The 24,078-nt window shown below is 46.3% G+C and overlaps 1 protein-coding gene across 1 annotated transcript in view; it reads right to left on the bottom strand.

Annotated features, from left to right (window-relative positions):
• NDUFA9 (NADH:ubiquinone oxidoreductase subunit A9) overlaps window positions 1–17,390 on the bottom strand; it is a 40,353-nt gene extending 22,963 nt beyond the window's left edge. The window contains exons 1-4 of the mRNA XM_075552189.1: window positions 17,303–17,390; window positions 6,461–6,631; window positions 4,928–5,025; window positions 1,714–1,805 (exon numbers count right to left, since the gene is read on the bottom strand). Of these exons, the coding sequence (XP_075408304.1) occupies window positions 1,714–1,805; window positions 4,928–5,025; window positions 6,461–6,631; window positions 17,303–17,351 (410 nt within the window). The 5' untranslated portion in view covers window positions 17,352–17,390. The remainder of the gene's footprint in view (window positions 1–1,713; window positions 1,806–4,927; window positions 5,026–6,460; window positions 6,632–17,302) is intronic.
• Between the last annotated feature and the right edge of the window lie 6,688 nt (window positions 17,391–24,078).

The following is a 24,078-nucleotide window of genomic DNA, read 5'->3' on the forward strand; positions in this document are numbered from 1 at the left end:
GAGGCTTGCTTACAGAATGGGGTGCCAACAGGTACCTAATCGCAGGAGCAAGGTTTGCTGACCCAGGGAGCTACACTCAAGGGCCTTGGAGCTGAGGCTGGTGGCAGAGTGGAATGCCTTTAGGGCATGGACTGGCATCTGTAACATCACCCAAGCAGGGGAAAGGCCAAGGGGCTGCATGGCTGAGAGGCCAAGGACCAGACAAAAGCATGCCTGTGGGCACAGCTTGGTAAGAGGCTGTCCTCACTGAAGACCTGCCTCATGAGTGTTGTGGATCCTGAACTGTCACTTGTTAACTACTCAAGTAAAGCCCACAGTAATGAATGTGGTCTGGAGTTTTATGTGGCCACTACAGTAAATCGTGGAATCTAGCTGACAAGTAGGGAGTACTGTGGGGGCCTAGCTGACCCTTGCCTTAGGCTGATGCTGTGGAGTTGAGTTCTCTTTCCCCCTGGTAAAGTGAGAGGAGGTCACCCTATCCAGGAGCGTGGGCAGTTCGCCCATCCACTAAGCTTAAAATGAGCCACCCCAGAGGGGAGAAGGGAGGACCTAACCACCACTAAGAAGACATGGGAGCAAAGGCATCCTTGGAACCTCCTAGGCCCAGACTGGGGGTGGGGGGCAGGGAATGGTGGCAACAGAGGCAGCAGAGAGTGAGCTAAGTGCCTCTGGGCAGAAGGCTTGCTGGTGGGGTGGGTGCCTCTAGGCAGTAACTGGCCTAGAGGCTGCAACATCTGCCCAAGCAGGACAGCGGCACTGCGAGTTCTCTGTGGCCACTCCAACAATGAATCAAACCCAACAGAGGGACATGGAAAGCAAGTGGGACAGTGACCTGGTGTCAGAATAGGTGAAAAATGCCGGTGAGAAGAGGTATGTGTGACCTTCAGCCCACAGCAGTCAGCTCTGGGCTGCTGCGCTTTGTTCTCTCTTCAGCTCATTAAGCTAGAGGAGGGCGATGCCTTCACACTGGAGGACCTTCCAGTCACCAAATAACTCACCAAATCGATGGGAGCACCAAATCCACTGCCAGCCCGTCAACTCTGACTCACAGGGATCTGCACTACTTAAGACTGTACAGTTTTACAAGTGCAACCTCATCTTTCCCCAAGAAACCACCAGTGGATCTGAACCACCCCTGGAAGTGAGCAGCTCAATGCCTACCCCACAGCCCCACGGAGCCTCCCTGCGTTGTAGCAGACCTAAGTAAACGCTTTCACACCCAACTTTACTAAGTGGAACAGAAGAGGTGCAAACAGAGTTGCAGAATACTCTTTGTGGATAAACAACACACACAAAAGCTAAGAACTGCTCGACCCAGTACTCATGTCATGTTCCACGAGAGGCGTGAGGAGCTAGGGCACCGAAACCAATGCGCATCTAAGAACCGGGGAACAGGCAAATGCTCCTGCCTGACCCAGCCCAGTCAGCAGATGCAGCACAGGTCCAAAGTGCGTGCTTCTGTCACGCTGATGGCACCGCCTGCCCACACTGGCTTGTTCAGAACAGCATCTATCAAACTGAACGCCAGCCAGATAGCAACAAGATTTCTTATGGGGGTTGTCATTGGAAATGCAAATGGGTGTTCATTCAACTCTTATTGGTGGACTAACTGACAATATGGCCACAAGAGTGCCTGGCATATTGAATATGCCCAATCCATGTCCACTGGGCCCTAACAATTCTGCAGAGAGGAATGGAGAGTCAAAGACTTACTTGGTTTCCCATTCTCGCCCAACAAGATTGATGACCACGTTGCTGTGCTCCACGGCTCTTCGGATGGAATCTTTGTCTCTCCCATTCCACTCCTGCAACAAGAGCAGCCAATCAGATGAAAGCGTAAGGGGCGGACCCTGCACTTCACCCTTCTGTAGCCCTCCCGGCTAAGCTTCAATATGAGCCATCTGTTGCAGTCAAAACACAGTGCCATTTCAAACAGGATTCATCTGTTATAACAGAAATGAGCCGGAAGTCTCAAACTCCTTCCACAGTCTCTGGCTCTTCTGGAGAAAAGCATGTCAAAGAACACGCTGGATGCTAATCAAATGAGAGAATCCGAAAAGATGTCGTTTTAAGGGCCTATCCAATGCCAAAGAGGGAGGTAAAGAACCCAGGATCCTGAGACTGGAAGAGCTTGTGCTTAACTCCATGCATGATCCTGAAGAATCAGATGGAGTAAAAGAAATCAAAAGTTAACCACATTCCCAGGGCTAAGAACCAGAGGGTACATACGCCAGAGTGTCAATCAAGCGGCTGCTCAGACTAAAGAGAAGGAACAGCAGCCTACACCTGAAAGTGCCCTCCTCCCCCAAAACAAACACTGTGCCGTGCCCTGTGGGTTTGTACTTCCGCTTCCCTAATCATTACTGTCATCAGTGATGCATTTGTGTCTGTATCACCCAAGAGGTTCTCAACCCATGAGGGTCAAAGGACCCTTTCACAGGTGTCGCCCGATTCAAAAAAGTAGCAAAATTACAGTGATGAAGTAGCAATGAAAATAATTTTCACCACCACATGAGGAACTGTACGAAAGGGTCGTGGCATGAGGAAGGTGAGAACCGCTGCTGCGAGCTCTATGCCTTACTGTTCATTAGACACCTGGAGTGCTGTCAATAATTTCCCGTGGCTCTTCCAACCAGTCTCTAACTCCCACCAAATGACTTTTCCCTGCATGGATCTGGTAAGAAGGTGGGGGAAGGTACTGATAGAATTCACCTGTGCTGGACCGTCATACTGCTGTGTACATGCTGTGTACATGAGTACTCTGAGAAGCAAGAGAAGCCAATCTCATTACCGGCAAGGGCCAGGAATGGAGGCCATCCTCCAGACCCTAGATCCCTGGGCAGTGAACCTCCTGAATGCGGAAGACAACTATACCAGGGAGGATTAGCAGAAGAGCTAGGAGCTAAAGCACAGAGCAGAGCAGTGGACGGCCCACCCCCCACGGACAAGTGGGGCATTTTGTGCAGGGGCTGGCTTGGGGGCGGGGGTTGAGGTGACCCGTGGAAGTAGAGCTGAGGCTTACAGGAGTGGGGCCTCTGGGTACTTAAGTCAAGGAGCTGAGTTTGCTGATCCACGGAGCTTAATTAAACTGTCTTTGGGCAGAAGCTTATGGTGCGGCAGCATGCCCCTTGGGCATTTATTAGCAGACATCAGAGAACTTTGTGACATGTCCTGATAAACAACTCTCTTGAGCATTTCTCACTGGCATTACAACTTGAGAACTTTCTTAATAAATCCTTTAACCATGAACTTTGTGAGTTCTGTGTAGCCACTGCAACGGATGCTAGGATCCGGAGAAGGAAGAGAAAACACGAATTACGAGAACACAGCACCCCCCCCCCCCCCCCCGCTCAATACCAGGCACGCCGCAGACGTTCATAACTAGCCGAGGAAAACTGGAATCAATGCTCGATGCCTCGACTCCACAGGATTTCATGTGTGCAAGCCAGTCAAAGTTCTCACTTTTCACAGTAAAGTCCGGCTTGTGAAAGAAAGACCTTTATTCTGAGGGGTTGGCAGGTGACCAAAACATTTAAGTCACCAAAGAATTAGGAAAGAGCTAAGCCCCTCTAACTGTGATACCAAGATATTGAAGAAGAAGATTCTGGAAAGGGAAATGCATTTTGGAAACAAGAAAGTCCCGGTTTGAGGAAGAAGATATGAAAAGTCCGTTAAGAATGAATCCAAATTTTAAAGGGTTATAACACGCACAAAAGCAAATGAGAGATGTTAGGGAGCCGACCAGACAGTTTTCGGGAAGGGCAAGTGTGTAACTGGAAGAGCTCAGGTCTGTAAGAGTTGCCTTGAAAAAAGCAAACCCTAGTTGGCCAAAGCAAGCACCAGCGCCCGGAGCAGGGCTGCTCGCTGGGACCCAGGCGTGTGGTCGCAGACATCACGGGCAGCGTGATGCCGTGGTGTGTTGGTGCACTACAGGGCACTCGGCACCCCTTGCCCCAGCCTACTAAACCCGTCACAGTGGCCAACACAACGGTCCCTGCACGTTGCTACTCTTCGAAGGGCAGTGCCCACCCTGCCCCCATCATTTGCCCCGGCCTGCCCTGCCCTGTTGGGACAGCCTGGTCTAGAGAAAGCACCTAGAGATGAAGACAGACCCAGGCAATGCTCAGAAAGAGCTGTCCTAATGGAAGTCTCTGCCTCGCAAACAAGTGATAAGGTACCCTATTTGTGACTTTTCTCAATCTAGAGCATGACTGATGAAAGGAAAATGAGGGGGCGGGCTTCAAAAAGGTCATGGGGAATTTTCCTTATCTTTCATTCCATTTTCCCACAAACTTTCTGAAGTACCCATGTACAAGGTGAGGCATAAATGTAATTCCAAACTGTCCATTAGTCATATTAAAAAGTATGAAGAGTCACAGATAAAATTCATTATGTTTTACTTAAAACAATATATCCAAAGTAGCATTTCAACATATAATAAATGCAAACGATTAGTAATGATACAGCCGACATTATTTTCTTTGTATTGAGCCTTTGAAATCTAGTCTGTATTTCACACTTACAACTCACCCCAACTCAGACTGAGGCCCATTTCAAGTGCTCAATAGCAAACACATGGGACGGCTCAGGTTCATGGCCAGGGTTGGCAAGCCACAGCTCACAGGTCAAATCCAGCCTACACCCTAATGCTGGAAACCAAGTCTATTCATTTATTGTCTATGTCTGTTTCAGGATCAACTCGCAGAGCTGGAGTAATGACAACAAAGACCCTGTGACCCCCCAGAAGAGAAGATATTTACTACTGGACACTGACCACTGGTCTAACGCTGGCCTGGCAACATACAGAATGCAGGAACCTAATGGACAGAATGTCTTCTGGTTGTAGGATGCCCTTGGTCTGTTCTCGAATGAATGACAATAATTCACATTTTTACCTCAAATAACCAGTCATAAAGGCTCCTCTTACCAGGAAGATAATCTGGCCCAGATCACCCATGGGCCGAAGGTGCATTAAGTCATATGTATCACACCGATAGGGTATGATCACCTGTGACCCCATCCGTCCTAAAATGGAAGCACAAGACAAGGTTAACAGCAGCATCAAAAGCGATGACGTAGTAAACGCTTACACTCTACTGTGATAGGTGAATTGAGGCTACACGTGGCCAAAAACTCTGTGCTATGCTCAAGATGCCAGAGGAGCCCTGGTGGTGCAGTGGTCAAGCGCTCAGTTGCGGACCCAGAGGACTGGACTACAGCGGTTCCACAGGAAATGAGAAGGCGGTCTGCTTCTGTATAGACCATGGCCTTGGACACACTATGGAGCAATTGTGCTGTCCTACAGGGGCGCTACCAGTCGGAGCGGGCTCTAAAGCAATGGATGTGGACCTGGTTGGCTGTTTTATTGGCATACAATTCACATATCACACAATACATAGTTCAATCACAAGAGGTGTACAATCACCACCACAATCAGTTTTGGAACGCTTTCTCAATCTTATATCCATCATTAGCTCCCTACTTCCCCCCAACCTTCCCTGTCATACCCCCAAGTAAAACCATTGATCCAGTTACTGTCTCTGTAGATTGGCCTATCCTGGATTTCATATAGAGAAAAACATTAAATAGCAAACAACAATAACAAAGTACAACAGATAAGAAACCTTACTCAAATGATAGCGCTAAATTTTAACCCAACAGCGTCTGCAGTAATCCACTTTCCAGTGCCCTCTGCATGCGATCAAGGCTGTTCACATCCCAGGTTCACAGAGACGTCTAATGAACGTGTCTCTCCCCTTCAATTTTTTTGGGGGGGTACTACAACAACTTAGATCAAACGATACTACATTTTAACCTACGTCTGCCATAACTGACTTCGCAATGCTCTCTGTCTGATCACAAGGGCATTCACAGCCTGCAACTGTGATTGGAGAGGATGCGCCGGACGCTTAGTCCACGTGTAGACCCTGCAAATGGATTGGGGGCTTCCACTGTCGTCTATAGCGGTCAGCCACGGCCTCCTGCCAATCGGGTGTTCACAGCTTAAACTCCGATACCACTCCCTCTCTGGTTTCGTTCGGTGGGTTTGGGTTTTGAAAGATGCTGCAATATAACCTTTGAGAGTGCTCTGTTCCTGTCTTAACATCTCCCAGTCACACCTGTGCGGGCTGGAACTGGACAGGGCGGCCTTGTTTCTCAGTCTCACAAAGCTCCACCTTGACAGGGAATACTCTTCCCTTCTTCCAGCACTCGTTTTAGAGGGGCCAGTACAGGCTTTCTTCTCAGGCAGGTTTCTACCTTACTCGGATTCGGGCTCGCCCAGGTATTAGTGTACACTGCTGGGAAGCATGGGGATGCTCAGTAGAGACCCAGTAGAGACAAATCTATGGACTCGTTCATAATACTGTCAAAATGAAGAGAGACGTAACCTGGGGCCTCTGGCCAGTAGCCCTAGTCATGGCAGTGGCACAGATGTAACTCCAGGAAGAACTGGACTCACCAAGGTGGTTGACAACGTATCGGCCCAGGAACCCTGTTGCTCCAAACACAGTGGCTACAATCCCACTGACCGAGGAACGTCCACCTTTCCCATGAGGCATGAGCGCATGATGGAGCTGGCGCTGGGGCGGGCCCTGGAACACGGAGGCGGCGACTGCAGTAATGCCAGACCCTTGAACAAAACACAGAAAAATGACAAATGCTGGTCTGAGAGGGACTCTGAATAGGAATGGCTTCTTTCCCCAGAAAGCAGTAGCATTGTTTTGCTGCTAATCTTTCATTAAGCTGTTATCTGCCTGTAGCAGTAAGAAACACAGCCTGTTTCAGCAAAGAACCCACAAGACATGAGGAAATAGGTAAGCATTAGAAAGTAAAGTTCCTGCCCCATTTACCTAGGACGATCACTCACCCTGCTAATCAAAACTACAGCCGGACACACTGTGCCATCATGAGGGGTCACCGGGACCAGGTAACAGGCACCAGAAGACCCTTAACAGTCAAACCAACAAAACCTTATGGTTGAGAACTAGGGAGATCAGAGCGCAGACCCAAAGCCCATCTGTTGACAGTGGAACATCCCCCACAGAGCGGTCACAGGGAGGGATGAGTCAACCAGGGCGCAGTAAAGCACCGATGAAACACACAATATTCCTCTGGTTCCTTGAGGCTTCCTCACCCCACCACCATGACCCCAGTTTTGCCTCTCACTTTGGACGAGACTGGAGCATGTGTATGGGTGTAGATAAGTGATAAGAGCCCCTGACATACACAACCCAGGAGCAGGAATGGGAAGAGAGATACCAGATAGGAAGGGAGAAGGGGTGGGGGAAGGAAGGGGAACCGATTGATCGACACACAACCACACACACCCCTATAGGGGGAAGAACAACAGAAACCATGGGGGAAGGGAGACAGCAGTCGGTGTGAGAGATGAATAATTTACATCTATCAAGGGGTCACGAGGGTGGGGGGGAGGGGGGCGAAAGAGGAGGTGATACCAAGGGCTCAATATAACTGTCTAAAAACAATGATGGCAGCATATGTACAAATATGCCTGATACAATTGATGTATGGAATGTAATAAACATTGTAAGAGCCCTAAATGAAATGATCAATAATAATAATTTTAAAAACTACATCTAGATATTTAGGGAGTATGAATCCCAGGAGTTTGGGCTGGATTCAGAAGACGACATGGAACAAGGGATATCATCACTGATGTCAGGTATCTGGACGAAGTAGAGAATGCCAAAAAGATGTTTCTTTGTGTTTCACTGACTGTGCAGAGACGTTCGACTGTGTGGACCATACTACACTGTGGATGACCTTGAGAAGAATGGGAATCCAGAACACTTCACTGTGCTCATTCAGAACGCGAACGGGGATCAAGCAGTTGTTCAAACAGACCAGGGGAATACTGCATGCTTTAAAACCAGGAAAGATGTGCACCAGGGTGGGTGGTATCCTTTCACCACACTTGTTCAAGCTGTATACAATCACCAGAGAAGCTGAGTTCTATGAAGGATGGGAGGAGGGTTTACTAGCAAATGCGGTATGCAGATGACACAACCTTGCTTGTTGAAAGTGAGGAGGACATGAAGTACTTGCTGGTGAAGATCAAAGATGGTAGTCTTCAGGATGGATTACAACTCAATGGAAAGAAGACCAAAATCCTCACAACGGGACCAACAGGTAATACCGTGATAAATGAAGAAAAGGTTGAAGTTGTCAAGGATTTTGTCTTCCTTGAATCCACAATCAATGTTCACGGAGGAGAACTGAAGAGATCAAAAGATGCGTTGTGTTGGGTAAAACTGCTGAACAAGACCTATTCAGCGTACTGAAGAGCAAGGATGTTACCTTGAGGATTAAGGTGTGCCTGACCCAATATGGTGTTCTTCACGGCATCATGTGCCTGTGAAAGTCGGACAATGAATAACGAAGACTAGAGGAATCCAGGCATTTGAACTGTGGTGTTGGAGATTACTGAAAGTACCATGGAATGCTAAAAGGCAAAACCAATTTCTATTGGAAGAAACAAGGCCAGAGTGCTCCTTAGAAGCAAGGACTCTCCTATGCTTTGGACACAGTATCAGCCTGGTAAAGTGGAGGGGCGGTGTAAAAGAGAAATGCCCTCAACAAGATGAACCGACACAGTAGCTGCTTCAAGGGGCTCAAGCACAGGAACAATTGCCAGGATGATGCAGGACCAGGCAGCGTTTCCTTGTGCATAGGTCGCTGTAGGTCGGAGCCGAATTGATGGCACCTAACACCACCACCAATCTGAGGAGCCCCAGTGGGGTAACGGGTACGTGTTTGGAAGACAAAGAAGAGGCTTTCTGCTCCCATAAAGCGCTCCGCTCTTGGAACGCACAGGGGCAGGTCTGCCCTGTGCTATAGGGTCACCGAGGCTGACTGACTCGACGGCGGCAGTGAGGTTTCGGTATATAGCTCAGGCGGGGAGAGAGCGAAACGCGGGAGGAGCCATCCATCATCCATCATGAGGCTCGAAGCATGAGGTCAAGGCACAACGCCAGACAAAGCATTTTGAAAAGGTTTGAAAGGCATGGGTGGGGAGGGGGTATTAGGCCACTCCAACCCTGACGGGAATTTCAGGATGTGCGCCTTTCGGACACGAATGTAAAGACTAAAGGGTGTAGTATGAGTTGTTGGGTCAGCGGGACCCAGGCTATGTAAACCCTGAAAGAAATGGGGACTGGACTGATGGTGTATACCATGTCCTTCTCGCCATTCAACAGAGCTATTCTTCTGCTCTGTGCCTAGATCCCTGTTAGACTGGTAAAACTCTGGGGGGGGGGGCGGGAATTATATTTACAAGACAGGCAGGATAGGCAATCCCACGGTTCCTGGCGGGGATGGGAGGAAAGGAGGCGGGGGAGGTGAGTAGTGAGGCAGTAAGGATGGGTACAGGGGAAGAGTAAATGTTCTAAATTGATGGTGAGGAGGGTGGCGCTTTTCTGGTTGTGTTTGATCAAGTGTATTGTATCGGAGAGGAATTAATGAAAGGAGAACCATGGTTAAGCATGATAGTGGGGCAGGAGGAAGAAAAAGGGGAAAGGAAAAAAAATATGTGTATATATGTAAATATATGTGTATTTGTTTCTATATGTATACATAGGCAAATACAAGGAAGCAGTTGGCTTTGGGCCTCTACTTAAATCTTACCACAGTATAAGAACAGATTGTTCTAATAATGTGGCATTGCATGATACTCACTTTCCGTACATGATCACTGAAGTCAAATGGGTGCATAAGCAAATGTGGTGAAGAAAGTTGATGGTGTCTGACTTTTAAAAGAAGTGGGTGAAGGGAGACGCTGGACAGTGTAAGATATGACAAAATAATAATTTATAAATTATCAAGGGTTCATGAGGAAGGGGGGAATGGGGAGGGAGGGGGAAAATGAGGAGCTGATATCAAGGGCTCAGCAGAAAGCAAATGTTTTGAGAATGATGATGGCCACAAATGAACAAATGTGCTTGACACAATGGATGGATGGATGGATTATGATAAGAGTTGTAAGAGCCCCCAATAAAATGTTTTTTAAAAAAGAGAGATAGCATCTCGGGTCTTAAAGGCTTATAGTTAAACAAGAAGCCATCTAGCAGGGAAGCAACAAAGCCCACATGGAAGCAGCACACCTGCCTGTGTGATCATGACATCAGAAATTCAAAAACAAGCAACCAAATTGATGGGAAAGGGAATGGGTGTAGTGGAAATCCAAAACCCCCCTGTAAGATAAACCTGGACCCTCTCAGAAGAGTCACACGGAAGGGATGATAAATCCAGGGTGCAGTATAGCACTGATGAAGCACATAACCATCTTCCAGTTCTTCAATATTTCTTCCCCTCACTATTATGGCTTTATTGGTTTGACCTCATCAATCATCTTAGATTTGCATTGTTCATTTGTATATTTAAGATCATTTGGATAAACAGTAAGGGTCGGGATGGTTCCCTGAAGGTATGGGATGAAAGTGGGGGTGGGAAGGGGTGGGAGATAGGGAGCTGATAGCACTGGTGACTGTATGACCCCACTCAATGGGATCAAACGACAGAATTGTATGTGAATGGATATATCAGATTGTGTAAGATATGGAAAAAACTATTATAGGGGAAAAAATAATAAAGGTTCCTGGTGGGTAGGGTGGGGCAGGTAGGGGATAAAGGGGAGGATATCAAAGACTTCAAGAAGAAAGAAAAAGCTTTGAAACTGTTGTTGCAATTGTGTAATATACTTGATGTGACTGAACTACGGAATATTATGACATCTGTAAGAGCTCCCAATAAAATGATTAGATAAAAATGTTTTAAGAGACAGATGCCCAGGTGTGTCAGCATGCACAACACGACATTAGTGTGACTAGACATGGCCAGCTCGGGGAGGTGCACATCATTTACTTGGAGCAGACTCCCAACTGCGGAATAAGAAAATATAACGTTGACGGTGGAGGTTGGAGGCCCAGGTCTGTTAGTAAAGAACATTACAAAAAGCTTTTCTGGTTTTCAAATTGGCTACAGCCAGTGACTAGTCAAACCTTCAGCTACTTCTTTTCCATCGACTTGGTTACATGGCCTCAGAAGAAGCCCGTAAGGTAATAGAGGGCTACAGCACCCGCACGTCTTCTCTTCCCTAAGGTCTGTGTACAAAGAGGCCCTCTGGGCCGGACTGCCTCCAGGGTGTGGAAACCCTACTTCCTGCACTGAGCCGGTTCTGAAGAGAGCCACTGACAGAAAGCGCTGCTGTGGGGCCGCGCACCTCCCCAGCAGCTTTTATCCCTAAATTTTTCCTCCATGCTTAAATGTAGCAATTAGACTCCCACTAGGTATATCTCTTCTTGAAGCTAAAATCCCTAGCTCCAACTATTCCTTGTATGGCAGAAATGTGGATGCACTACCTACATTTCTCAAGTCCCTTCTAACTTCTTAGAGCAGAGTATTAAGAGGGTCCCTAGCTTCTATGTAGTAAGCAGAAAACAACTCAGTGTGGGACTTAGGTTTGATGCTTTACAAATATGGAAAAAGATACAAATAGACATTGCTTTGGGAAAACGGGGCATTGGTTTTCTTGGGCTGTCCCTCCAGTGGTGCTCCGCTGGCAGTGGAGAAGGTGCCTACCTCACCAAGCAATGACTGGAATCAGAGTCCAAGCAAGAATCACAGACCAGACACATTCTACAAGCAAAGCTTAAAGCACTCTTAGCAGGTGGCAAACCTCATAAATAAACCAAACTCATTGCCAAGTCAGTTCCGACTCACAGCGTTGGACAGCTACTGCAAAGTCAGGAGTTCGAAACCACCAGCTGCTCCAAGGGAGACTTTCCACTCCTGCAAAGAGTTATGGTCTTGGAAACCCACAGGGGCAGGCAGTTCTTCCCTGACCTACAGGGTCACTATGAGGTAAACCTGAGTATTGTCTTAGTGCATTCTATCTGTGTCTCTACTTTACAAACGAGGAGACTGAGTCTCGAAAGCCACTGGTCCAAAGTCACACAGCTAAGTGACAAAACCAGCTAACGCCAGCTTGCCCTCCTCATCATGTGGCAATACTGCCCCTCACTGGCATGTTTGACTAACGACACATAAATGCCGAGACGGAAACTCTTTACAGGAGTAGCTGTCCTGGCATAACCAAAGCGCCTGAAGTAAGACTGGCTAACAGGAAAAATGATGTGTACCGATGAGTACTTTATCCTAGTGGCCCTGGTCAAGTTTTTTTAAAAAAAAAAACATTTTATTAGGGACTCATACAACTCTTATCACAATCCATATATACATCAATTGTGTAAAGCACATCTGTACATTCTTTGCCCTCATCATTTTCAAAGCATTTGCTCTCCACTTAAGCCGTTTGCATCAAGTCCTCTTTTTTCCCCTCCCTCCCCGCTCCCAGCTACTGGGGACTTAAATTTGTTTTTAAAACAGATTGGTATAATACCTGTCCATAACAGATTGCTGGCCATGGTAAAATATAGAAAACAATGGAAAAGAAACAAAATGTGCCAAAAGGGACCCCGGAGCCCTGATAGCATGGGTGGTTACACAATGAACTGCTGATCTCAAGGTCAGCTGTTCAAACCCACCAATCACTCCAAAGGAAAAACTCAGAGGCTCTCTGCTTTCAAGAAGACTGACAGCTTCAGAAAAAACACAGGGCAGTTCAACTCTGTCCTAGAGTGGCTCTGAGTGGAATCGACTCGGTGGCAGTGGGCTTGGTTTGGGTAAAAAAAGACATCGATAGTCTGGTGTTGCAATGGGTTGAGCACTAGATGGCTACCACAAGATCAGAGGTTCAAACTGACCAGCCCCCCATGGGAAAAAGAGAAGGCTTTCTGCTTTCCTAAAGCTGGGAAGTCTCGGAACCCTACAGATCAGCATCTCTAGAATCCGGTGGAAGACAGTGGTTTGGGGTTTGGGTTTAAGGGGACACAGAGTGAGTACCGTGTTAGACATAGCAGTGCAGCATGTGCTGTTGGAAGCAGCTGGGGAAATTGGCCCCAGGGGCACAGAACAAGGACATCAGTGCTGGGAGGGGCCATAGAACGAGCAGGAGGAGCTGGCCCACTGGAGCAGGTGAAAAGGAAGCGCGTACCAGCGTAGGAAGTCACCTGTTCCACTTTATGGTGGGAAAAAGCTCCTGTCCTCATTGATTCCTTTCATGGCTCTGTAAATCCAAGAATGGGATAGAAACACGCATTGACGTTTTAGGAGTCGAGACCAGCAATGTTAACTAATGAAGACGGAGAACAGGGAAACCTTTCCTCGAAGAATGTAGTGCAGAAGATATACTGGAAATCTGTGTTCGGGATTTAAAATAAGGCCTAGGAGTCACGCTGGGTTCTTCCCACGCCCGTGCTGTGGTACCGGCAAGAACTAAGTGGCAAGCTGTGTTTAATCGGGGTTTCTGCTTTTTGTGAAAAAGGGAGAAGGGCTGGGAGTCCAGAACATACGAAAGGGAATGAATGCTCAGTGTGATGAATGAAAAGGAAAGACAAGACACGGAGAAGTGGCAGGGATAAGACAGCACAGTCGATGAACTGAATGGATGGATGGGGTAGACTCAATACAAGAGGACTGTTATGGGGATTAGAGTGTGTGTGCACATTATCTGGGACGCATTCGGCACTCCCTGATGAATAAAACCAAACCCAACCTACTGCCATCAGGTCGACCCTGATGTATATCGATCTACAGGACAAAGCAGAACCTCCCCATAGGGCTTCTGAGGCTACAAATTCCTGCAGGGGAAGACAGCCTCCCCTTTTTCCCTTGGAGCACCTGGGAGGTTTGAACTGCTAGCCTTGTAGTCAACAACCCACCAAGTCGTATGGGCTTCCCATGGGCTCCCAACTAATAGCTACCATTAGTTCAGAATTCCTCAACAAGTTAGCATGAACCTCGCGTGGTTTTTTTTTGTTTTCAACAATTAAGGGTCAAACACTAGTCTAGAAACGGTGACTATCACAGTAAAAAAAAGACAAAGTTCTTGGCCTCACAGAATTTGTTTAGGGTTCTTTGAGAATGAGAATGAATAATCTATGGGAAAGCAACTGCCACGGTGTCTTGCAATTGGTACCAAACCAAACACACTGCCACTGAATAACAGGACACAGCAGAAGTGCCCCATGTGGTTTAAAAAGCTGTATCTTTGCAAGAACCAGATCCCCAGGTCTTTTCTCCAATGGAATGGCTGGTAGATTCAAACCACGAATCTCTGAGTTAGCAGTGGAATGCTTAACCACTAGGCAAACAGGAATCGCTCTTGCAAATAGTAGGTACCCAATAAATAATGTTATCACCCACTTTAATTCTAGGCTCTCCAGCTTCCTTCATTTTTCCTGAATACCATTAAGCCAAACCCACCGCCAAGTCAATTCGGAGTCCTATCATATCAGTTTCTGAGGCTGTAACTCTTTAAAACAGGAGCAAAAAGTCTCATCTTTCTCTCTCGGAGTAGCTGGTGGGTTGGCACCTCAGAGCTGTGGCTAGCAGTCCAACGCTGACCTGACAGCTCCCCCAGGACGCGTATGGATGGCATTCGGGAGAGATAGGCCTTCAAGACCTCTTTCATCACTACATTCCTCTGCTCAAAGCCTACTGCTTTCATACCTACACCAATGGTTTCCCAACATGTTTCTTGCACATTGCCCTATTTTTTTCTTTTTATTGTGAATTGGATGAAAGTTTACAGATCAGTTTCCCATTCAACGATACATTTTGCTTCATCTCATGGCTGCCAACTCCACAAGTGTCCCTTCCCCTCTGTGTGTCCTGACCTAGTCCTCCTCTTGTCCTAACCCTCCTGGATGCTGTCGTTGGTTAGTCTCAGGAGTGAATAGCTCTCTAGGGTTACTGCGCCCTCTATAGACTGGTCTGTTGTTTAGCTGAAAACAGAACCATGGGGGTGAGTTCATTTCTAGCCCTGCCTTAGTTCTGTCTTTAACTATCTGCTGTTTAATTACATACATGTTCTATCTTCTATATCAATGTATTATAAAAGCCAAAACAGTTGTTCCCGAGTCCATTCCAATTCATGGAGTTCCCATGAGTAGAACCGTGTAATGATTGCTGGGAGATCTCCAGGCCTTTCTTCCGAGGGGCACCTCTGGGTACACTAGAACCACCATGCTTTTGGTTAGCAGTGTCCACTGTGAGTAGCCAGATCATACAGAGTTAGCATTCCTTCCAGATCACAGCTATCCTAAGACATCAGGAGGAGTGCCATTCTTTAGCCAGCCTTCCCTCACTGCTTTAGAACACACCAACTTGTCCCTTGTCGTAATTCCTATGGCATTTAATAATGTCTCTACATTTAACGACATACAACTATTGTATATAGCATTTTGATTATGTTACACACTACTCCTGCCTCTCTACTGTTTATTCCAAAGCTCACAGAACAGAGACAATCAGGTAGAGTGGTGAAGAGCTCTCGCTTCAGACTGACCATGAGAATTCACTATAGGACTTTAAAATCATTTAAGTGAAAGGAACCAAATAAAAATAAGAATAAAACTCAATTTTTGCAATGGGTCCCTATTTATATATTTTAAAGATTGCCTTGGGCGTGTTGTAGATTGAGTTGTGCTGTAAATCGGAAGCCTTCTGTCTGTGACTAAGGAGCCCTGGTGGCACTGTGGGTTAGGCATTGGGCTGCTAACCAAAAAGATCAACAGTTTGAATGCACCAGCAGCTCCTAAGGAGGAAGATGAGACTGTCGGCTCCTGTAAAGAGAATAGTGGTCTTGGAAACCATGCACAGGGTCACTATGAGTTAAAATAGAATCCACGGCACTGGGTTTGGTTTGGGTCTTGAATCTGCAGCTACGGCCTCACTTGGGATGGGCTATCTTTGTGAAGTTAATGAGATAGGTAGAGTGTAGGGTGTATCTTAAGTTAAACTCTTGAGTAGGGATGCAAACTCTTCCAGATGGTGCACTCATAGAACCTGTAGGTGCCGCATAGCAACCAAATCTCTTAAGCATCAGATTTTGAACTGAGTAGGAAAGAGGCTATGAAAGGTCTCCTGCAGTGGACTTGCCCAATGCAAACTTGCCTATTTCCTACCCAGATCAAAACCTGAAGTATAAGAGAATGGGCGGCTCTGCTGGGTGTAAGCTGCCCTTGTTTCCTTCAGCCATGACTGAATCGCTGGCCATGACTAAACTGCTTTGAATCCATTGGAAGCCCAACTGTTGAAATATAAAAGGGATTAAACAAGCCAGCAAAAGAAATTGAGATGGAAGAAGAGATACCAAGTCACCTGAAGATTACCCAGGAGCAGATGCTCAAGAGAAATGAGCCTTCCTTAGTTGCTGAACATCGTGTAGAGCTGGCACCCTGAAATTCAGACTCCTGCCTCCATACTGTGAGAACACCCATTTCTGTTTGTTAAAGCCCCCACGTGTGGTATTTGTGTTATAGCAGCATTAGATAACTAAGACAGGACGATTCTGACATGGAGCCAATCTTGAAAGCTAGTGACAATCTATCAAGCTTCAAATACACTATAGGAAAACATAACTTCGGTGGTGAACTGGGGTTGCTTGTGGCATTGAGGCAGAAGGCAAAAAGATGAGGTGTTCACTATAATCCCATCTTTCTAAGCTCTTGGAAAGTGGAAAAGCAATTATGTACTCTCAATGTTAAGAATCAAGAATTTCAGGTGAAATGTGAAACTCTACATTGCTGACAAATTCGAAGAGATCCTTCACCCTTTCCTTTCCATGAACGTGCTGCTTCTCACCCCAAATATGCCCTGTCCCTCAGGCCTCAGCGTTCCCACCAAATACACTCTAGAGCTCACAAGCAAGCGCCTTTAACACGGTGCGTGTTTAAAACCCGTTTCGTTTTATCTGCTCAGAAACTCATTCCCATCGAGACATGAGGAATCTAAGGTTGAAGCGAATTAAAGGTCTGCACAAGACGGTCAAACCGAATCATGCAGAACCTGTGATGGATAAGTCCTACTCGGGAGTCAATCCTTCCACTGCCTTGCTGTCCCTTACAGATCCATCCTTCCCTGCCCCTCCCCCCACAAATATTGTCATCCCAAATTCTGACAACTCTACCAAGAATCCCTCGATTCTTCCTTCACCTGCTCTCTCTCCTCTTTCCTTCTCCTCTCTCCTTCTCGCTGCTCGCAGTCTATCTGCTCGGACCCTTTCTCAAAAGCCCAATTTAAAAGGAGACTGGGGGACGGCCTAGAAAAACCAGCATGCCTAGGGAGTCATGGTGCCTGCTGCAGCCCGACACCACGACGACAAAGCCCTGTCCCCATTCCCGAAGGCTGCTCCCGAGCAGCCGTTCCCAATGACACTTACGTGACATTGGAAGGGCGCGGACAAAGCGGGGATGGACGGCAGCCGCCATCTTCTCCCACAATCCCTCACGGGAAGCGCGGCTACGGCGGCTACGCCGGGCCAAAATGGGTTACCGCGCAGGCGCAGGCGCACGCACGCGCGCACGCACACGCGCAGGCGCAGGCGCAGGCGCGACGCGGGAAAAGGCGGACCCGGGCTGAGGTTGGGCGGGAGTTTGAAAGATGAGAGGCTCCCGAGGGTGAAGCTGAGACGGGACGTGCACCGTAAGGATAAAGTATTGCCCAGGAGGACCCCAAAATGCAGTCAACGAGGGACTTACTCAGAATCATGCCAAATGGCAGCATCCGAGCGGGAGGTGCGCCCGCTCAACACCAAACTCCGCCGTCGGGCGCACTCCTCGCGCCCCTTCAGGACCAGGTGAATCGGCCCAGCGTGGGTTTCCGAGACCGCAGCTCGTGTCGGGGCCCCGTCTCTCTCGCAGAAACCTAACCTGTTTCCGCCTCGTTTCCCGGGACACGTGCACGTGTTAGGCAAACGCGGTAACCACACTTTCTGGACTTCAGAATCCCTGTCCATAAAATCAGCTGGTAGCTGCTTTTCAGGAATTTTTTTTCCCTTCTTTGCCTTTTTTCACTAGGACCTGGCTGGCTTTCTCTGTTAAAAGAATCTGTCTGATGTGGTCTGCTGTTGGCCTTTAACTGTTTTCTAAAAGGGTTTACTAATTATCATCAGCAATATCAATAACACGGTTAACCAGTTCCTTCTTATCATGATTCTTTTCAAAAACCTCTTAGGGCCCATGTTGTTTTTATTTTTATCTAAAAACAGTACAAAAACTAGGAAAACTCTAGCAGAACGCTTGGAACACAGACACAAAAAGTTTAAACAACCCGCGTACTGGCAACATCAACTAATGCCTCCCAGTGACCAAAACACGAACTGTTTTTGTTTACAAAAATCATGTGCGTCGGGTTGGAATACAGTGTTTTGTTCAAGCTTTGATGCCAACTTTTCTCAACATTTCCAGTCACAATCCGATTGTGTCGAATACTGCCGCAGTCGCGTCCTGGGGTTCTACTGCAATGGAAAACTAAATGGTTGGTCTGAGGCCCCAAAATCACACTTACAAACTCATTTTTTCCAGGACTTTAAATCACTATGGAGGTGTTTAGCCTTCTCGCCTATCACTGTCTCACCCTTGTATTGTTTCTGATTTACACAGATTAACTTTTCAAGCTCTTCCTTGGGCTAAGATCTTTGTTTCAGGTTAGCAATTTCACACCTTTCACTACGGTACCCCTTTCATCACTTTTTTTTCTTCAAAAAAATGTTGATAAGGTTGGCTTAGCCTTTGTCAGCTGCCAAATCAGACAAGCGGTGGCCTGAGTCAAATTCTGAAATCACTTGTTTTTTTTTTAATCATTTTTATTAGGGGCTCCCGTAGATCCATCAATTGTGTAAAGCACATTTGTACATTCATCACCCCCATCATTCTCAAAACATTTGCTCTCCACCTAAGCCCCTTGCTTCAGCTCCTCATTTTTCCCCTTCCCTCATGAACCCTTGATAATTTATAAATTATTATAAATTGTCATAGATAACACTTTCTTTCACACCGTCGTGGCTCTCAGTTTTCCTCTCAGCTTTACTGCTGGTGTTGCTAGCTTTCTTTGGAGCTGTGGTTACTATATTTTCATGCACATACGGCGCAGTAAAAGAGCTCATGAGGAATGTTTCCATGCACCACCACCAGCATGGTGCTCTCTGAGTGAGTGGCTTAGACTGACACATTGTCCCATTGTGTCCAAGGGGAAACCATATTTCTCTCTCTCTCTCTCTCTCTCTCTCTCTCTCTCTCTCTCTCTCTCTCTCTCTCTCTCTCTCTCTCTCTCCCCAGACAGGGTTTCTCAGGTTGGATTTTTGGTTTGACTATGCAGCCCAGTTATAAACACCTGTCAATTTTTTATTTCAAACTTTGCTCTTTGAGCAGTGAAACATTCAAGCTTGGAGCTTTGCGGCACCTGAGGTATCAGTGCAGTTTGGTTTTTATGGTTGCTTTAACGGTAGACCCCTTAGAAGCTTGCTCTGAGTTGGAATTCACCAGATGGCAATGAGTTTGGCTTTGGATGGGCTACTCTTGAGAACCTACATTGCTCTCTAGAAAGAGCCATCCGGAGCTTGAAGAGATTCCAGAAAAGATTAGATTGGACCCTGGAATGTTCAGATACCTTTTAGGAGTCAATAACCAGTGATCATTTAAGGTACTGACCTTGGGCTTATTGGAAAACAAACTAGTTTGGGGGCTCTTTCTATTCTTGGTGATTATTTCAGAGTTTCTTTTCTTACATTTTTCAGGAAGGGAAGTGTCTGTAGAGCTAGTATAGACAAAGGCCTGACTGTTTTGTTTTTGCTCTCCAGTCTGCTCCACTCACGGAGACCTTTTTTTTATAACAGGATGAAATGCTACCCACATGATTGATAACGACAAACTCTCTTCCATCCATCAGGTTGAGTCTAACTGATAATGACCCCATCCATAGAGCAGAGTAGAACTGCCCTTTTGGATTTCAGAGGATGAGGATCTTTACGGGAGGAGAAAGTCTCCTCTTTCTCTTGTCAGGCAAATGGTGGAGCATAACTGCTAGCAGCCCAAGCCCTGACCCACTCTGTCACCAAGGATCCTTGTTGATGTAGCGTGAGTCCAAACCAGACTAACCCCACTGCCACGCGGTCAATTCTGCCTCACCGTGACCCTGCAGGGTAGCGTAGAACCGTTGTATAGTTTCTAAAACTAGCCGTCTTTACAGCAGCAGACAGCCCTATCTTTCACCTGCCAGCAGCTAGTGGGGCTCGGATTGCTAACCTTGTGATTAGCAGCCCAAGGCTTAACTCATTACACGACCTAGACTGCTTATAAAATCTGTCAGCTACTCAAGTCAAACTCACTACCTTGAGGTTGATTCCAACTTAAGGTGACCCGATAGGAAAGAAAACTTCCCTTTGGGCTTCTAAGACTTTAAATCCTCACAGGATCAGACAGTTTCATCTTTCTCCCACAGAGAAGTTGGTGAGTTAGAACCACTGACCTTGCCCACTAAGCCACAATGATCCTTTTGTAAACAGGGGTTGCCTAATACTAGACTTTTAATGTGGGCTGTTGTACTCCTCCCCTACTGTTTAAACTATCAAAGTAAATTGAAAGAAAAATGTGTTAGTCCGGGTAGACTAGAGAAATTCACAGACATTCAGATGTGTATAAGAAAGAGCTTTCTATACAAGAGCAATTGAATTTTGAGAAAACATCTCAGCCCAGTCCAGATCAAGTCTGTAAGTCCGATATTAGCCCATATGTATTATACCAATCTATAAAGTCCTCTTCAGACTCATACAACACATGCATTGATGCCAAATGCTGGACGATCACAGGCCAGTGGGTACAAAGTCTTTTGGATCCAGTGACAGTGGAAGCATCTCAGCACTGTCAGGAGTCTCTACGGGGCTCCTCCAGCTCCAGGACTCTAGTGTAGGTAGTTCCATGGGTCTTCTCAACAGGAATTTCTCGCAGGGAGTGCACATGTGCCCCGACTCCAGCGAGCTATTTATCTCCTTAGCGCCTCCAAATGAAGGTTATCAAGCTGTGACCTGATTGACAGGCTACACTCCACCCCTTCACGTCTCAAATTGACAACAGATTATATAACTATCCCTCCTCTCCCCCCCAAAAAAATGAAACCCTTGAAAAAATTTGACCACAGAAACTTGGTAATGTCTTGGTTTCATCCTGTGTTTGCACAGAACTTGCTCCTTACCAATATCTCATTCTTTGGCCAATGTGGATATTGGCATGTTTTGCTAGTTCTGATAAATTGCCAGATTTGTCAGCAACCTTGTAACCCCCTTGTAACATTGCCAACTGTTCTTTGCCTTATCCAATTCCAACAGTCCCTCATCTTCTCACTTCCAGTTTTAAGATGGCATGATATATTTGAGAGCACTGACTTAAAAGTAGAATGTTTTGTTCCAGGCCCTGTTTTACCAGTTACTGTTGTGATCTTAGCAAGCATCCACACCTGTGTAGCAGAGAAAAATAATGTCTACCCAGTTACCTCAAACGGTTATTGTGAGGATTTGATGATGTAATGGACATGCAGGTGTTTTTTAGACCTCAGAGTGCTGTGTACACGCATGTGCAGTCCTACTTGGATATCACTGGAGCGTCCCAGTCATATTAAGTTAGAGATGGGAGGGATCTTAAGGAATAAACAAACTCAATTTGAAGAAATGTAGGCCCAATATACAAGATCATTGACTAACAACCTTAATGAAAGTAGCCTGTAATAAACTAGTCTACAGGCTTTTGAATTCAAGTTAGGATTTTAATCTTTACCAGAATGCTTTTGCTTCATGGAAATTAGAACTATACTCCTGTGTTTAATTATAAATTACAGGTTACCTAAAGTAACATACTCAAAGAGAATGTTTTAGTAATAAAGTCCTCAGGCCGAGAAGAAATTATCAACCAGAAGCCTCTTGGTCTAATTTCGCACAGCATTACAGAGGAGGACTAGAATTTCTGTATTTCTGACCTTCTAAGAGGAGTCAACTCATAGATGGTCAAAATGCCCTAAAAATGTATATTGTGCCAATATGTAAGATGTTTTCAAGGAGTCCCTAGGTGACACAGGTGGCCAAGCACTCAACTACTATCCAAAAGGCTGGCTGTCCAGAACCACCCAGAAGCACCTCAGAAGTCAGCACTGGAAGCCTGCATCTGAAAAGTCACAACATTGAAACTCTGCGGAACAGCTTTCATGGGGTCAGCGTGAATCAGAGTTAACTCCATGGCAACTGAAAACACCACCAACAAAAAAACTGCAGTGTGTTAGAATACTTCCATTTGGCCCTCCACAAGACTGGGTGGGACAATGCAAATAAAGTGCTTGTGACACACCAAGGGGATTGGACAGTTTGCTAATAATGCAAATAAGGTGCATAGTACCCACAGGGGCGGTGAGACCATGCACATAAGGTATAGGGAACTCTAATGAGGGGATTGATCCATTTTGCCACCCTGATAGGCTTAGAATGAGTCATCCAAGAGGAGAAAAGAGATGGGAGCAAAGTGCATCCTTTGGAACCAGGTCCTTGTGCTAAGAATCTCCTAGAGCCAGGGCATAGAGAGAGAGTTGATGAGAAGCAGTAGCAGGAAACTAGTTCCAGCAGAACCAGGAGATGATGTGATGAGCTTTCCAGCCCATGAAACGAGAGGTTTGAGCACCTGTGTACAGGAGGCTTGCTGGTGGAGTGGGGTGATTCCAGGAACTTGAGGGAGTGAGGCTTGCTGACCCAAGAAGTGAGTAAAGTGCACCTTCAGGCTGAAGCTTACTGAAATGGGTGACTGCACACTTACTGGGGGAGTTAAAGAGCTTTGTGACACTGAGCCTAGCAGAGGCCTAGGGAGGGCTGAGGGGCCAGAGGTCAAAGAGGCCGGCCTACAGGCCACGAGTAAGAGGAGGATGTCCTGATTGAAGAACTGTATCCTGAGTTATTTCTAATCATGAATTGTACTGTGACTTTCAGTGGTGGGATTCAAATACGTTAACAAGCAGTTCACCGCCCTCATGGCCGCTTTACGTATTTCAGAAAAGATATTGGAAAGTAGTTTAGTGTTTCATATAGTTAATAACAATAAAAGAGGTACACACATTGATTATGTTAGAAGAGTTTTAAAATAGTAAAAAATATCCAGTAATACCTGACAAAAACAATAAAACTGTTGTTTGAGACATTTCCATATTGCTCCTTGATTGGCATCCTCACTCCCATATTCTTCGCTTTGATCCGAGCATCACCGGCTGTGTGATGTGTCCATCATCTTTTCACTGTAGGAATAGGGTCCCATTCCTTTAGAGGTTGGCCAGTTGTGTTTGATAGATTAGAAACAGGAGACTTCTGTTCCCTGAACACATTGTGTTCATTGAACACCTCTTTCTGCTGAGCTTACAGCAATTGATCTGACATTATTTTTGCTCTTTGGCCACTGTTAGGAATTGCATGCCACTCCAAATATTCTCATGGGACTTCGGGGCATCACACAAAGCTGAGACAAATGACAATGCGTCACCCTCTGTTTGCTTAGCACTTTTTTTCTTTATGTTTGATGTTTGTTTACTGGAGGAATAAACTCAAGGGAATAAAGTTAATATTTCTTTAAAAGTATAATGAGTTTTATGAAATGGATAAATAAACATTGAAAGCATAGCTCTGTCTAATTCCCTATACCTATGGATGAAATGGACATTACCGGGGCCTTAGAGTCTGTTAAATAAAAAGGGATGTAAATTCATGATTTCTACATTGAGTGGCTACTCAGCTACCTCCCTTAGAGAGAACTCTGATTACAAGTGCCGTTTTCACAAACTTTCTCCAAGCTCAACAAAAAGTTAGGTTATTGGTTCTGCGGAACCAGTGCAAACTGGTTGAACCCCACCACTGGATACTCCCCAAATAAACCACATGATCGTATTATCAGTGGGTTCTGTGTGGCCATTACAATGAATCCTCAAACCAGCAGAGAAGCGGAGTACTGTGGCAGGGATGGCAGAGGTCAGGATTCATAATGTTGGAAAGAGGAAATAGTCTGATCTCTGCTCCATGGGACTCAGCATTGGGCCGGTGCTGGAGGTGATTCTCCTCATGAAGACAGGGCGTTTGATGCCTCCACCACATCTTTTTCACTAAGGTGCTTATAAAATAACCATCCCGTCTAGATGCCA

This window comes from Tenrec ecaudatus, chromosome 6 (assembly GCF_050624435.1).
Source record: "Tenrec ecaudatus isolate mTenEca1 chromosome 6, mTenEca1.hap1, whole genome shotgun sequence".
Classification (NCBI taxonomy): domain Eukaryota; kingdom Metazoa; phylum Chordata; class Mammalia; order Afrosoricida; family Tenrecidae; genus Tenrec; species Tenrec ecaudatus.